Source organism: Schistosoma mansoni, chromosome 3, assembly GCF_000237925.1.
Source record: "Schistosoma mansoni strain Puerto Rico chromosome 3, complete genome".
Lineage (NCBI taxonomy): Eukaryota > Metazoa > Platyhelminthes > Trematoda > Strigeidida > Schistosomatidae > Schistosoma > Schistosoma mansoni.
The window spans coordinates 5,208,244-5,224,667 of NC_031497.1; the positions used below are offsets into that span (position 1 = coordinate 5,208,244).

Sequence of the window (16,424 nt, forward strand, 5' to 3'; positions counted from 1 at the left end):
TGTTTACGAACTCGAGAAGATAAAAAGCGAATGTCCGGTGATTCAACTAGGTTGGTGGACATAGAGAATACACTTAAGGGAGATGGAAAACCCTGATACCAAACCAATGGTGCACATGGGCTCTAGTATCCTGAGGGACCAAATGGCGTATGAACCTATTGTTGGTCACCGACTACCATGGGATTGCCTCTCCTAATGTTGTTCCACTGTATTGTGGATTAGACCTCTAGGTAAAAGGCTTGGGGAGTAGCCTACTGAGAGAACCACCTGCTTCGGTTTGGGCAACCGGGTAGTATTCCAGCCCTCACACGAATCGAATGGCTGTGTGGCGCATATATATTTGGTGCCTCCTTGTACCAATGGTTATGGGTTCTCAGACCCTTATAAAAACATTTGAACTTTCAGGAGATCATTTATTGTAACTGGTTAAGGCTTTACGGATTTAACATTAGGATTAAAGAACTTAGGATTAGACTTGTAAGTTTAGGGTTAGATATTTCCTTTTCTAAAAAAAATTGAGTTCGGTTAAATGGGTGTAATATACAAATGATATAGGGAAGATTGAGCGTAAGATGAGTTTAACACTCTCCCTTTTACCTTATGATGGCAACAAAATAAATATTTTACTGTCATTTTCAACGTTCTGAGCATCAAAAAAGGTTTCTGCTACTCATCAGACATTATATGAAATAATGTACATGCGTTTTCGAATTTCGCTGAAAGAATCTAGATGTCATTTTCTTGATTATGATTAACTTATCTCTTTACTATACGTTTTCCATAAATTCGCTTCGATTGATCCCTAAGAAAATGAAAGTCATATTATAATCGACCTCGATCAATATCTACCCAAATTTATTCCCTGAAGAAGTAGCTTACTCTGAGTCACGAAACGTCAGAAAATTCAAACTTAATTCTTCTACTCATTTGGGTGTTACAAATATATTACTTCTACTTATAGCAATCAGAAGGGGTTTTGTGGAGATTTCAGTATTTTCATAGTTGAAATCATGAGTCTATTGAAGCTAGGCCATCATGGAAAACCTGGAAGCACTGGACAGTCATTTCGTCCTATGGTGGGACTCCTCAGCAGTGCGCATCCACGATCTCGCCTCTCGAGATCCGAACCCAAGACCTACCAGTCTCACGCCAGAGCACTTAACCAATAGTAGTATTATTATTACAAATATTACTATTATTATCAACAAAACAGAATTTATATAAATAAATCTTTATAGAAAAACACTTCTCAAACCTAATAATGATTACTTTTATGTTGATTAGTAAGACAGTTTTGAGTTCAGGTATTTTTGTGCATCAAATTATTTTGTATAATCCTCCCATTTTATAAATTTCATTAAAACAAAAACAATATTCATAGTTGAACAATGTGATTTTATTAAATCTTTTGAATTTCCTTCTATAGTTTACACGTTAAGACAATAGAATTATTTAAAGAATAGAGTACATACTTTAAATCACGTTTATTGAACGGTATTGGTTGAAGTTAGAAGTGACATGGGGATAGACTGTCTGTAAACAATAGATAAGGAATGATTCTACTAGTTACTTGTATGATTATTCATTTATATTGTGATGTACATGTTAAATGCTTTTGAAGACTTTGAAATTCTATAATAAACAATAAAGAATGGAGTTTAGGTCTATTTTTATTTTAAATACAGCAATTAGAAATCTGTTGTGTCCTTATTTTGCATACTGTAATTTGCTATAACCAATGACTTGAGGTACTGAAACTCGATTTGCTCAGTTAAAAATCTCCTTATCTTCAAAAATTGTTGAATTTCATAATTTACATTACAAACTGAACATGTTCAGACATTTACTCACAAATAGCATTGGGAGATTGTTGAGTACCACCGCAAATCGATCTAAGTTAGATATTTAAACCATCGGATGTTGGGTCACTGGTTTGATGCATGAGCGCTCGCCATTATAAATGAAAGTCTTGAGCATGGTCCTCTGTGAGATCGTGAATGTGAATTAATTAAAAGTTTTGTGCTCAAACAAAACAGCTGTCCAGTGTTTCTGGTTTCTAGTAGTTGTCTAACTAAGATTGATTTATGATGTAACTAATCTTTGTGCATCTAGAATTACGTAACCGAAGGTATCAACTTATCAGTTATGGAAATAGTTTTTCTCCATATGCCTTTTATTTTCTGCTTATGCATTATTTAATAAATTACCCCTAAAATTAATTAATCATATGGACGACTAATAAAGTTCTGTCATATAGACCGTTTTTAATATACTACCTTCATGTCATCTTCAAATCCCGTATTCGAATAATTCTTATTATCCCTTAACGCTGTAAGCATCTGAGGAGAATTCAAAAAATTAGTGGATTAATATTGTTTTACTAACATTATTATCATTGGTTTATCTTGACGAAATCCCAGTAATAATAGGGCAAAGTATGATACTTTTTGACATTTTGACTTTGAAAATGTTGAACAGTGAATATGGACAACCAAATTATCTTAATGTTGTAAGGTCTAATGACGATTCTATATTATATTGCTATGTGACTTTCGTAATACGAGGTGTAGTGACCTGATCTATTTATCCGTCACATTATTTCAATTCCACTGGCGGATCAACTGATTATCGCATCATTCAAATCAGAAAAATAATGTCACTGATAGTCAGTAATAGGGATGTCACTGTTTTATGACCTAACAAAAAATAAAAAAAATATTACCGATCTTAGTTCATTTCTGAAATGTGTTCAGTTTTTTCAAATTCGTTGATATTCAACTTTAGTGAGTTAAGGAATTGTCTTGAAGCTTCGAGAGTTAGACCTAGTTATTCAAAGTAGTATTTTGTAACCATTAGATTATCATTGTTTCTACCATCAGACTAGGATTAAAAATTGTGGAAGCTCAATGGAAATGTTAGATAACATTTACCATGAATTTCTTAATCTTATTCATAAGTTTATGTAGTAATTTTCATCATTATTAATCGGCCGTAATTATTCACCATATTACTGATATTTCTTTCTATCATAACAGTACTATTCCGTTCATTATCACCAACTGCCACTGTATTAGCAACTTCAAGGTAGTACCTAATAGGTTATTTATCAGTGACGTTAAGTTTCCCACTTTTGTGAGGCATTCAACAAAATGGAAAAATATGATCTATCAACGCACACTGATAAATCCTCGTTACAAATACTATTAGGTTATAACGAAACTCATTATTACATTTGTTGTAAGTTTAAGACTTGTTAACTTGGAAACGATTATTGGCGATTGGTTATAATTAGTTAAATTTAACAAAAAAATGTGTATAACGGTTTATGTGAACATTGTAGAGTCCTCATAATTAACACTTCAAACTGACTTTAGTTAAATATCCATTGGAAACGAATACTCATTAGGAGGTTGTTTCGTTCTAGTATGAAACTCCTCAACGGTGTATATGAAATACTCCACTTGGAATCGAGCCAAGGACCTTCAGTCACACTCGCAAACGTTTCAACTCCAGACTATTGAATGGACACCCATTTGTGCACATGTCTAAATTCGTTCAGTTTGGTAAAATCAATTCGTGATACAAATTATGAATATTCTACAATCTTCATAAATTCTTCTACACTTATGATTTTTATGAGCTCACTATTGGCTAACTTCGATATGCTGCACCTTTAGTTCTAAGGAATAGGTGTTACCAGTGAACTTCAGTAATCAATTACCCACCTCAGCTCGATATCACCAATTAGTTGAAACTGGACATGCACATGATCGAGTACCAGCTTTGTGGTCATAATTTTAAGCGCTCGCTGTGGAGGCTAAAAGCCCAAGGTGCATATTATTAAGGAGTTCCATATTAGGAAGGAATAACTTTCAAAACTTTTCTAGTTTTCAATAGATGACTAGCTAAGATTATTCTGTGATGTGAGCTGTGAAAAAAATTCTCTTATGATTTTATTTCTTTAATAATACTTTGTATTCAAGAATAAGATTGGTAAAAACTATAATTGATTGTCATAGCAACGATTTCTTTTTTTTAATCCACGTTTTCGATTGGTTCTAAAACCATTGTTTAATTTGTTTCTTTACTACTGGCATTATTATCAGTCAATTTATACCACTTTATTAGAAACATGAACCGCCTAATTCATGTATTTCTTTTTACCTTAAACACATGGAAACATGGATTGTTCGTCCGTGTTAAATAATATCGAACAACCGTAGAAACAATGTATATCATTAAAATATATACTCAAACAGTAATCAATAATGCTCATAGATATTACTTTGCATAACAACAAATATAAATAACAATATTTTTGAAAGAATAAACATTCATTAGAATACTCTTGAAATACCTGTCCACCTTTCGAAGAGATCTCTCCCTCTCCCTCTCTCTATATATATCATAGGTGTTTTAGCGAACTTACTACATTGAAATGTTAAACAAATAGAAATTTATCAAATGGGAACTAATAATCCAATGGATATTTCAATCATTGATAAAACACATTGTGATGAATTGAATACATTACAAATAAATATTGAATATGAACCAAACTTTGACCTTGATAATATTGATAAAAAAAGAAATAAGCGTGATTTTCAAAAATTTACTGGGGTATTAAATGTAAAATGTTTAAATATTGAGCATATAAATGATCTAGATAAGAATAATAATTCTTGTTGTTATACAATGCGTAATCATTCATTTAATCCTTATGATTATCCATATGAACATCATGTTCATTGTGTGAGTCAAAATAATGATGATATGGATATGTATACTACTAATAATAATAATACTACTACTAATCATAGTAATAATTACAATGATGATAATGTTGTTGATTTTGGCTGTAAAACATCACATATAATAGATATAATAAGACCACCACAGTTACCACCACGTAAATATCAAAGATCAACTAATTTATTAATTTTTAATATGATAAGATCACCATCTGATACTTGTTTGATAAGCAGAAAAGTAAGTTGTACTTAATTATTATTATTATTTAAAGTAATTAGTCTTTTTGATAAATTTCGGTGGTGTAATAAGAAGACGAAGACTATCAGAACTATGTGATATATTAGCGCAATACATTTCGAACAATCTGATCACACATATACTTGTTAAGAACATTTATATATAAAAATAGGTCAACTAGACTAGAAATGGGGGTTAAGAGGAGACAAACATAACAAAGAAAATAATATGAAAAACAATTTGAAACCTAATCGCTCTGGATAATAAGCATATATTACCAGGGTAGGTTTAAGGTAAGAACAAACTGTTTTTGAATACACAAAGGGGGTTTGAATTTTCGTATGGCTAAGGTTTCAATAAACCTTAGTACATGCCCATTTACACTTTTATACAACACCACAAAAGCCGAGTTAAAATCAATCTTATGGTCTGTTTCGATTATATGTTTGGCAATAGAGGATGATAAATGTTTATCCTCTACTCTTATCGGGTTTCTGTAACCATTTTGATACATGTTCACACACCCTAATTTTCAGATCACGATTGCTCCTCCCTATGTATTGTTCGAAATGTATTGCGCTAATATATCACATAGTTCTGATAATCTTCGTCTTCTTATTACACTATCGAAATTATTATTATTATTTTTCTTTTCTTTTATTAGTTTGAATGTTTAAACAAAAAAGTTAAAATTATTTTTTATATTTGATGATATTTAGTCATTTGACTTTCATGAATCTGGAATACATCCAACGATAACAGCAACAACAAAAAAAACTGTTCACATCACAATGACAGTGTTAATGATGATGATGATAATAATAATGATCCATCTGATGATGTAACACAGTGAAATGAAAACATTTAAACAAATAAAGATCGAATAACTACGAAATGACCCTACCTACCTCATTCTTACCTGTCGATCATCATGATACTACTATAGTTACCAACGATCATAAAATTATGAAATCTTTAAGTGATTATTATATAAATGAAAATAAACAAAAACTTCATTCAAATTTACAAACAAATTTCAGTGAATTCACTTGTTTATCACAAATAATTAAACAAACTAATCCATTAACTCATAATTCTAATCAAAATACTAAAATATTTACATCAAATAAAGGTAATCTGATATTATCCCAACATGAAAACCAACAAATAATACAATCTCCTCAATATAATTATATGCCAAGAGTGAATAAAATGCCTAGAGATTTAAGAAGTGTAAGCATTTTAAGTAAAAAGTAGTATTGAAAGTAAATGAAATTACATTTTAAAATATATAATCTAATAGTTTGATATGATCATCTTTGTGTTATAAATCTATTGATCAAATGATATTGTTGTTGAAAGTATAAAAATCTAAGTATGAGACCATATTTTGACTAATATGTCCTGAGTTCGAATCGTGTGAGGTGGGATCGTATATGCGCACCGTTGAGGAGTCCTACAATAAGACGAGTTGGCCGTCCAATGCATCTACGTTTTCCATGGTGACCTAGATTCAATTGACTAATGATTTCAACTATATAAAATTATTAAAATCTCCATAAAAACCCCTTCTTATATTCATCAACATATGCTTACTAGTGACTGACTTCAAGAGATATTTCCTAGAGTTCTAGTGAGAAGCAGTGTTCAGTGGAGTTCAACCACGTCTGTTGTGAGATAGTAACTCACTGAAGACAATGGTGAACGGTCGCTCAATTTCGTGGATTGGTTGAAGTTAGACATTAACACCATTGGATGCTGGCTCAGTGGTCTAGTGGTTAAGCTCTCGCGCGCGAGACTGATAGGTACTGGGTTGGAATCTCGCGAGACAGGATCGTGTATGCGCACTGTCGAGAAGTTTCACAATAGGACGAGTCGGCTGTCTAGTGCTTCTAGGTTTTCCATGATGGTCTAGCTTCAATTGACTCATGTTTTCAACCATAAAATTACTTAAATCTCCACATAAAACGTCTTCTAATTTTGATAATCGTTATAGAGCTTATACTTCAAAATAAAATTGGAAAGGGTTATTATTACTAGACATTGAATCAACAAAATTCTTTTAAACATACTTCAAGTTATTCCAAACTTAAAGTATACAGTAGTATCCTTTTTCTATAGAGGAGGCAAATTTTTACTAATTCAGTATTTTCCTGTTAAAGAACTGTAATAATAATTTATTTGTATCGATTGCTTCAATTTTCCAATTAATGTTTATGACTTGAGTTGATCAATTCCTCTTGAAACATATACATCCTGTGCGGATTGTCTTGACATTGTCATCAAGGTGCAAATGTTTCAAATGGAGATGGATGATGGTTATTAGTGGAATCCAAAACGCAGGTTTAGTCTTATTTTGAGACTAATCAGCTGGATGCACCTGGTAAATTGAATTCCTAAACATCAATATGAAAATTCAGACGACCAATGCAAACGAATTAAAATTCACTTCATTCCCCATACAGTGGTTATTTGGACTTGATAATGAAGGAAATAATGATTTGACATTTTAAATGAAAGACTCTAAGTTCAGGACCTGGAGTAAACACCAACACTAGGTTGAAGGTAATTCCATCTGACAAGTCCAAAATAGAGTGCAACCTTCCTCCTGGATTCTATTGCTAGCCATCACCTATCTCTACCTAAAATGTATTAATATTGTTTCAAATATCTAGGTGAAAGCATTCATTTGCATAAATTATTAACTTTTTTAGTTTATTTAATTAAAATTATGTCTAAAGAATAAATATCTCTAGGAAAGCATATCTACCGGTATACAACTGGTTTGGAAATCATCTGATTTATGGACATCAATCGATTGTTGTAAAGTTAATAAATATTTCAAAAGATCAAGTTGACTAATATGTTAATTAGTAATGCTTACATTTGATAGTATGGACTTAACAACAGAGAATAATTTTGTACATTATTATCTAATTCGACTTAAATAACAATACTAATACGTTGTCTACATTTAAGAGTTAGCATTTTTTTTACATCTATTTGAAGGGGTTTCGTGAAGACTGGTTTAATCTGTAGGTTGCAGTAGTCACATTTGGGGTACAATTGATAGCTGTAACTTACAGGTGTTGAACCATTCAGATGTTGTTACCCGAAACCCAACTAATCAATGAACTCAGGTTTTTCAGGTTTTGTTCGCCCGCTACTAGTTTATTTCAAGATTTTCTTGAAGTTACAGTGAGAAGAAGTGACTAATAGAGTTAAGGCAATTTGAGTGGGAAACAGGTATTAACGATAAGACTGGATGGAAGACACAGCATATCATAAACAGGTTGAAGTTGAATTCAAACGATAAAATACTGACCCAATGGTTCTACTCATCAGATTTGGAGGTCTTGAGTGCGATCGCTGTTGAAATCGTGGGTATGTATGGTCAAGTAGTAGCATATTAGGACAGAAAACTTGTCTAGTACTACCTGAGTTCTAATTGTACCACAAGGAGAATGAATTCGTGATGAATTCGGTGTTCTTGTTGTTGTGATAACGAGGTATGGCAACTTCGACCGATTCATATCTGTGCCTGATCCTACGTTGTAGCTGACTGACTGACTGAAAGTCATGAAATTGGCTACTCAACAGTGATTTATTTTTGTTGGTATCTCAGTCTTACAGAGGGTTAGTAACAGCTTAAATAGCTCAGTGATAACGTCCCTTACTGTGACATGTTGACGTAAGTTTAAATTCTACACAAAATATCAATTTCTTAGAGACTTGATATATAAGCCCCAAATTCTACGAACTTCAATATAATGATCATAGACGCCTTAAGTTTACAGATAAAAAAACGCTTAACTAAGTTTCATTGAAATTTATCCTCTAGAAAATATCTCTAACACTGTAATCTTAACCGGAACTGTACAAAATCATCATTAAATATGCTTTTGTCAATTGATCCCATCAACCGTGTAAAAAGTGCATAATTATTGTATTAAACAAAGAAATTTGAAGTTTTCTTCTCCAGAGTAAGAGTGATCCTGAAAGAACTTTTTCGCTATTTAAAAAGTATTCGTTTCATGTGTATACTAACTAGTTAACTATTTGTTTCTTGTATTTTGACAAATTAATTCCTCTGTAACTTTTAACAAAATATTGAACAGAATAGGTCCTGGGTTCGAATCTCGCGAGGCGGCATCGTGGATGTGCACTGCTGAGGAGTTTCACAATAGGACGAGTTGACCGTCCAGTGTTTCCAGGTTTTCCTTGGTGGTCTAGCTTCAATTGACTCATGCTTTCAACTATGCAAATGAACAGAATATGTAAATTTTGAGAATCTAAATAGTTTACACTAAATTAACATATTAATCAAGAAAAGAGATTATGAGTTATAACATGAACTATACATTATCATTCCTTTTATCACTAATAATATATAAAGGAAAACAAAGTTGATTAAGATTAACACAGAAAAGTTGATCAGTTAATTAACTCTTCTAACATTCTGAATAAGTTCTGATAACACGTGGTATATTATTATTAGCTTTATTCAATATTATGTTTTTGGTACAATAAAGAATTCTCAGCACAAAGCATTTCAACAGGTTTCCGTTTCTTACATCTTCGTCGATCCTGATGATAAATATTGAATGATCACGAGTTAGAAGTTAGCAGTTCAATAAATCAACACCTAAATAATGTACGCTTGTTTCTCTGCATACTGTCAGCAACCACGATATCTCTGATTGGGCCTTTTGTAACCTTTATAGCGGAAGGTTGTACATCTTTCAGAAACGTACCTGAATAGGTTGCGCGAATAATGGCCATAATGATGTATTAAAATAGACGAAATTAGATAATTTTATATAGTTGAGATCATGAGTCATTTGAAGCTAGACCACCATGGAAAACCTGGAAGCACTGAACGGCCGTTTCGTCCTATCGTGGGACTCAGTAAAACAACCCTATATATTAAACGAAACACATTATTGTGTAGAATAAGAATTCCAGTCATAAAATAAGTTTTATATAAATTATGTAAGTATCAGGTAAGAAAAAAAGAACTTCCAGGTTTTCCATGGTGGTCTAGCTTCATTCGACTCGTGATCTCAGCTATATAAAATTACTAAAATCTACACAAAACCCCTTCTGAAAATTAGATAACTTGTTAAAATATCTAGATGAGAGGAACAGGTAGCCTAGATGTTTAAGCAGGCAGCTAAATTAAAAGAAAGCTAGACCATAATCCATCAGTATAGATTTCTTTTTTTCTTACCTGATACTTACATAATTTATATAAAACTTATTTTATGACTGGAATTCTTATTCTACACAATAATGTGTTTCGTTTAATATATAGGGTTGTTTTACTGTATTATTACAGTTAAATATATAACATATTTATTATTGAATACCTATCGTGCATCATGTTTTATTGACATACCTAATGTAGTGATTAGTTTTTTTTTTGAAAAAATGAAAGAAAAATTCTGTATAATCACCAGGTGTTGAAATTCCTTTTATGAAATAAAGTGTTATGGGTGTGGTTATAAAGTTGTATGCAAATTATATGTCCTTAATTGTAATAAAGTACATTGATGTATTTCTTTTCCATCATTTGACTGGTATACTTCATGTTATCTACTGCAATGAATTGTACTATCTGTAAAGAAGAAACAAAGTATGCAGATCAGTAATTTAATTATAAGTATTAGTTATGTGCTGTATGCTATTGATGTCGACAGATAGATATAAGTAGTATGTATCATCAGTCGAAAGTGAAATGCCTGGAGGCAGAAGGTTGAGAAGATTGAAGAGAAGAGAACGAAAACAGAGAGTGATTGACATAGAAATGAAGGAACAATGAAGTTTGAGACAATTCATAGACATTTTGCAAATGAAGTTTTTACAGTATAGTTCTCAGATTTTACTGAGAAATTCTCTAATTGTCGTATTCATATGCATTCAACTGTCCCCATTTGTGTTCTCCTTCACTACAGTTATAAGAATTCGACCTACCGACTTGAAAAATTAAATTAATCATTGTCAATTACTACCAATTCAATACTTTTGAGTTTATCTACTGACCGAACAATTAAAATAATAGAAATTTCATCGTATATTTTAATGTTGTTTTCATCAGTGAAACTTTCTTCACAAAAAATGTTTAAATTAACTTACTACTGACCAGATATTTGGGTATTAACTATACTTTAACTATGAAGGGTAATAATAATACCCAGTTGGACATTGTTTGAAAAAGGGAATTAGTGGATAAACGTCGAAAGCCTTAACCACTGAGTCACCTCTCCCCTTTTGTAAGCATTGTATTCGTCTAGGCCTTGTATTCCTTTTTGTATCAACCCATGTTACTTCCCAATAGTTATTTTAAAAAGAAATAATAGAATGACCAATTTCTTTTATAGTCATAAGTATTAAGACATGTGATATTTAAATATAATGTGTTTTGTACATGAATTACTTTAGAAATGTAATTATATAGAACAATAAATTCAACCAGTAATTATGACGATAGAAAACCAGTAGTGTGTTGAGCGAAGATTGAAATAGTGCCTGTACAAAATATGAAAATTATGCAATAAATACGTCATTTGCATATCTTCCTTCATTTGTCCTCTAAATACTCCATCAATCTTGTTATTATTCTGAATGCTCTCTGTTTTCCTTCCTCTTCTCTTGATTTTAATCTATCGCTGGTAAGCATTACTATTCCGCTACATACTACTTATATCTGTCCACACAAATAGCGCATATCACAATAGTGCAATAAATGACGAAATGTGACAAAAAATAGAAAACAATTAAATTGTCTATCGTAAAGCTTCAGTAGTCTATTAGAATAGGTAGTTTACTATAGCATGTATCGCTATCAAACTTTCATTGAAGAACACAAGAGTTAATACAGTAAAAAGTTACTATATAGAATCAATAGCCATAAATTATGAATCGTTTATGCCAACAGTCTCTTTCTTATCATTTCTGGAAAGGCTGATATAAAATATTTATTTCATGCTAAATAAAAAGCAGTGTTGTCACTACTTCATAACTAAAGTCACTGTTTTATTATAAGCAGCGATGGATGATGACTAGCAGTGGAATCCAAGATGCGTGTTTCGCCCTATTTGAGACTCTTCAGTTGGATTGAATTTTTGTTGTCTTTATTAATGATAAAAGAAAATTTTTGCTTTCTTAGATATTAAATTGCTAATTAAACCATTATTATTACAATCAGAAGGGGTTTTCTGTGGAGATTTTAGTAATTTTATAGTTGAAATCATGAGTAATTGAAGCTAGACCACCAATGGAAAACCTGGAAGCATTGGACGGCCGTTTCGTTACTAAAATCCCCACACAAAACCCCTTCTGATAATAATCATATGCTAACTAGTGACTGGCTTCAAGAGATATTTCCTGGAGTTCTAGTGAGAAGCAGTGACCTGTGGAGTTCAATCAAGTCTATTGTGAGATATCAACTCACTGAAGACAATAGTGGACGGTTGCTCATTATCATTATAATTATACTAATAATCATATAAACTAAGAAAGACAATAAAACGTAGAAATTCGGCTTATATTTGTGATGAGTGGGGACTAATTAAGTATTGATTTGTATTTTGGAAAATCTTGAAACATTTCTTTCCAGAATATGCTCTACATATCACATGACTATGCTGTTAACAAGAATTAAGCATTGTCTTATGTAATATATTATATTGCATGCATAGAAAAAGTATTTAAATATCCTTAATTAAGAAACATTTCTAGTCCTTATGACTACAATGTACATAGAATTTCAAAAAACACGGGACATAAAACGTAATAATATAATCATATTAAACATAATATGTAAATATATACAAATGAAGCTCCAAAGTATTTCCTTACAGTTAGTTCCTCATCATAACTCTGTACTAATGTATAAAAGTATTGCCTTCCATAATATATGAAGTCCAATATCATGTTTATTTGTGTGCTTTAACTGAAAGGTTAATATTCCTAACTTCAGTTAATTCACAAATAAAGCGTGATGATCATAAAATCTCATTTGTAAATATCTAGTTTATTCTGAATATAAACAAAATCTACTAGTCATTAGTTTTTGATAGGAACTAAAAAAAATCCATCTGGAAATTACTTATTAAATATATGTTACGGATGCCTAGATACGGCCAAACTCGAAGCGTTATGTTTGGCGATGTAGGAATAGGTTGGAAGAAAGCTAGAGATGACCAAACAGAGAAGTGGGATTATTTTATGAAATCATTATCTGTTGGTTTGGGCCTTGTTATTAGATGCAGACAACATGGTTGGCATCCGCTCAATTATCTCAATCAACAGAGATGTTGAATGACATGACTTGAAATCGGTTGCGTTGGCCCAGATACATTCGCTCTTTATCTTGAAATGTATGTAAGTTTTACTCCGCAAATTCATTCTTTCTTTTCAAATCATATTGTCTATCCTTAGTCTTGTCTACTACTATTGATACTTTCACTTCTTTCACTATTCTGTTATTTGACACGATAATTTCATCTCACTGTGTTGATGTACTATACCAACTTGGACCGATGTATAAATATCCTCCGAATTAAATTGTTTATGATTCATTAATTCTGCAAAATATTCACTTTCTTTCCAAATGACAAGTAGTCTCAGCAGTTATTCGATGCTCAAATTACGTAATCGATTCTCAAGCTTACTGATTTGATTTAAAGGACACTGATTACATCTTGTTTTGACTTAATTATAATTCTTTAAACAATCAGTTATTATTTTTGAAGTTTGATTTACTTTCATCAAGGTATAAACGTACTAAGTTCCATACCATTCTAGGTAGGCATTACACATTCATATTAGAATTATAGAATAAAGTATAACATACGTTTATTTCAATCTGTTTGTCGTTAGTTGTGTGAATCATAGTACATCACAGTTTTTACAAATTTCACCTCTAAATAAATTGAAAACTGTGGATATCAAGCTCAATTTCTTCGATAGGGTGTAATTGCACCTCTATGACATTTAAAAGAGAAATCTAGTTGATAAAGTATATTTGGTCAGAAGATTCGAATTCAAAAGAATATTTTTCGAAATAATATTTTTATTCTGAGTTTTATTTTCTTTATTTCAGCATCACAACTGTCTAAAACAGCTAATAAACTCAAATAGTCCACAGCCATTCGACAGTAGCCAAATCACGTCTCCTGAAGATACTCAATTTAGCGTATCAATGCCAACACACTCATCAAACATATCCGATTTTCCAGACAGTAAACTATTTCACAATCATACAACTGATCATACAGATCTACCGGTTACAACAGATGGATCTTTTGAAGCATTTAAAATATTGAACAATCCTTTAGATAATAATTACACTCCAACTGAAGATCATAAGCAATATCGTTCATTACACGATACAATACAAGATGGGAAATTTCCATATACAAAAATGAATTCACAAACAATCCCTGATAATGCATCTAATAATAGTATTCAACCTACAAATATTGAGAAGAATTACAATCAAGTCAATAGTACAATGAGTAAAAAACAAACATTAACGAATTTTGATGAATTTCCACCAACTCCTGGTGGTTCATTCAGTCAACGTGGAAAAATAAGTGGTGCCAAACTTTCTTTTCATCATATTTCCTACGAAGTAAAAATTCAAAAGACACTATGTAGTAAACCAGTGATAAAGACAATACTTGATGATGTAAGGTGAGATAAAAAGAGTCAGTAAGACAAAATTTCACAGTTTACCGCTGATATATTATTTTTCTTACAGTTTCCCATAGTGTATTATGGTTTATTATAATCTAAAGCTGTTTTTAAACAAAAGTTGGATAGCAGAGATGGTTGGTGGCTAGCAGTGGGATCTGGGATGCGCATTTTGTCTTATTTGCAACTCGTCAGCTGGATGTACTTGCATTCCAGATTTGATGTTCACTCTGGATAGTAGATTTATGATTTAAAACATATGAAGTTATGCTCGTAAAAAATACTGATTTGATATGTGATTCAACTTTACCATTAAGAATGAATAGGTTTAGTATTTCATTTTCATATACTTAAATTAAGATTGATGCAATTTTATAATCATGCCCATATTGGATAAAAAGAGGCTAGTACACAAATGACTAACCACTAGTGCTATTTAGAGTGTGCTCTTGTCTGTTAACAATTCTGTGTGACAATTATATGAAATGTGGACTGTTGACTTCAAGTAGTGATCCGAATTAAAAACAACAATGTGATCCTCAGACCGATTATTTGAAACTTGTGTTATAATGAGACGAATATCTAAAAGGTCAGAATTTTCGGGATTATTTTTCGGATTATTGCTATCCATATTTTTATTGTATAAACAGTAGATAACTGTGTGACTGCTTTCGGAGAATATATTAACCGTTGTTATATGTTTCACTTTCCCTTATTTGTTGTTAAATAATAATGAACTGTTTCCTCCACTCTCTATCACCTAGTGTGTCATTATGTTTAAATTATGATTCTTTATTTTTTTGTTATGTGATCAGTCATTTATAGTACATTAGTGTATGAGCTTCGAGTCATGAGTGGGAATAAGTCTAGTTCCTGTCTGCGTCGTCAGATTGATTAGTAGGAAAAAGGTGCTTGAGGGTCAGTGAGAGTTAAAATCCCGGTTGTTGTTTATTGATCATTATGTCAGTTGAAAAACAGATCGGCGATCCTACTGGGATATAGGTAAATTAATCGATAATGGGAGTCCTGATTGAGCGGTATAATGCATAATATCGATCATCATCCTCAAGTCACAACAAATTGGTGATAACAAGAAATAAAGATATGCAATCTAAAAGCTTCAGTCAAAAACCACATGTTATACGAATCCAGCAGTTGTCGATGGTGAATTCCATATTAGCTGAGCATAAAACAAATCTACTGATCTCACTGTCATTCGCTTGTTTTTCAAGTTACATTAATTGAAAAAAAACTAATTTCTGATATACCGTACAGTTTTTAACTGATTTGATTGTTTTTCACAAATTTTCATGTCATTACTCACTTGATTGAATATATAACTTAGAGGACAAAATAGAATTTGAGGAAAGTTGGGTAAAATTGAAGTAAAGTTGTGACAATATGTCCCATCGATAATATCTAGCACTACTCTGATAACGAATTCAGTCAAAGGTGATGTTCTGGCGTAAACCATGACACATAATATGATAGTAACAAACATTTATAACGGAACGGATATTGTAGAAGCAGGAACTGGTTTTCTGAATTATTATTAACTATAATTTTGCTGTACAACCATCAAATATTTAGATTACTATGTCTATATATTTTGCTTATCATAAGCCTTCAGTTAACTAATAAACTATTATCATACGATTGACTACGTATGGCCAGTCTGTTGCTCACAGTCTCTCCTATTCGTAGACACTTTTACCATGTTTGTGCACGATTGTCGT

At 31.7% G+C, this 16,424-nt stretch overlaps 1 protein-coding gene across 1 annotated transcript; it reads left to right on the forward strand.

The window, feature by feature from the left end:
• Positions 1-5,735: 5,735 nt before the first annotated feature.
• Positions 5,736-16,020, forward strand: Smp_137880 (hypothetical protein; the record flags this gene model as incomplete). The annotated part of the gene is made up of 3 exons (XM_018798989.1): positions 5,736-6,222; positions 14,096-14,626; positions 15,964-16,020. The coding sequence occupies exons 1-3, from the start codon at positions 5,884-5,886 to the stop codon at positions 16,018-16,020; spliced, it is 927 nt and encodes a 308-aa protein (XP_018650823.1). The 5' UTR covers positions 5,736-5,883.
• Between the last annotated feature and the right edge of the window lie 404 nt (positions 16,021-16,424).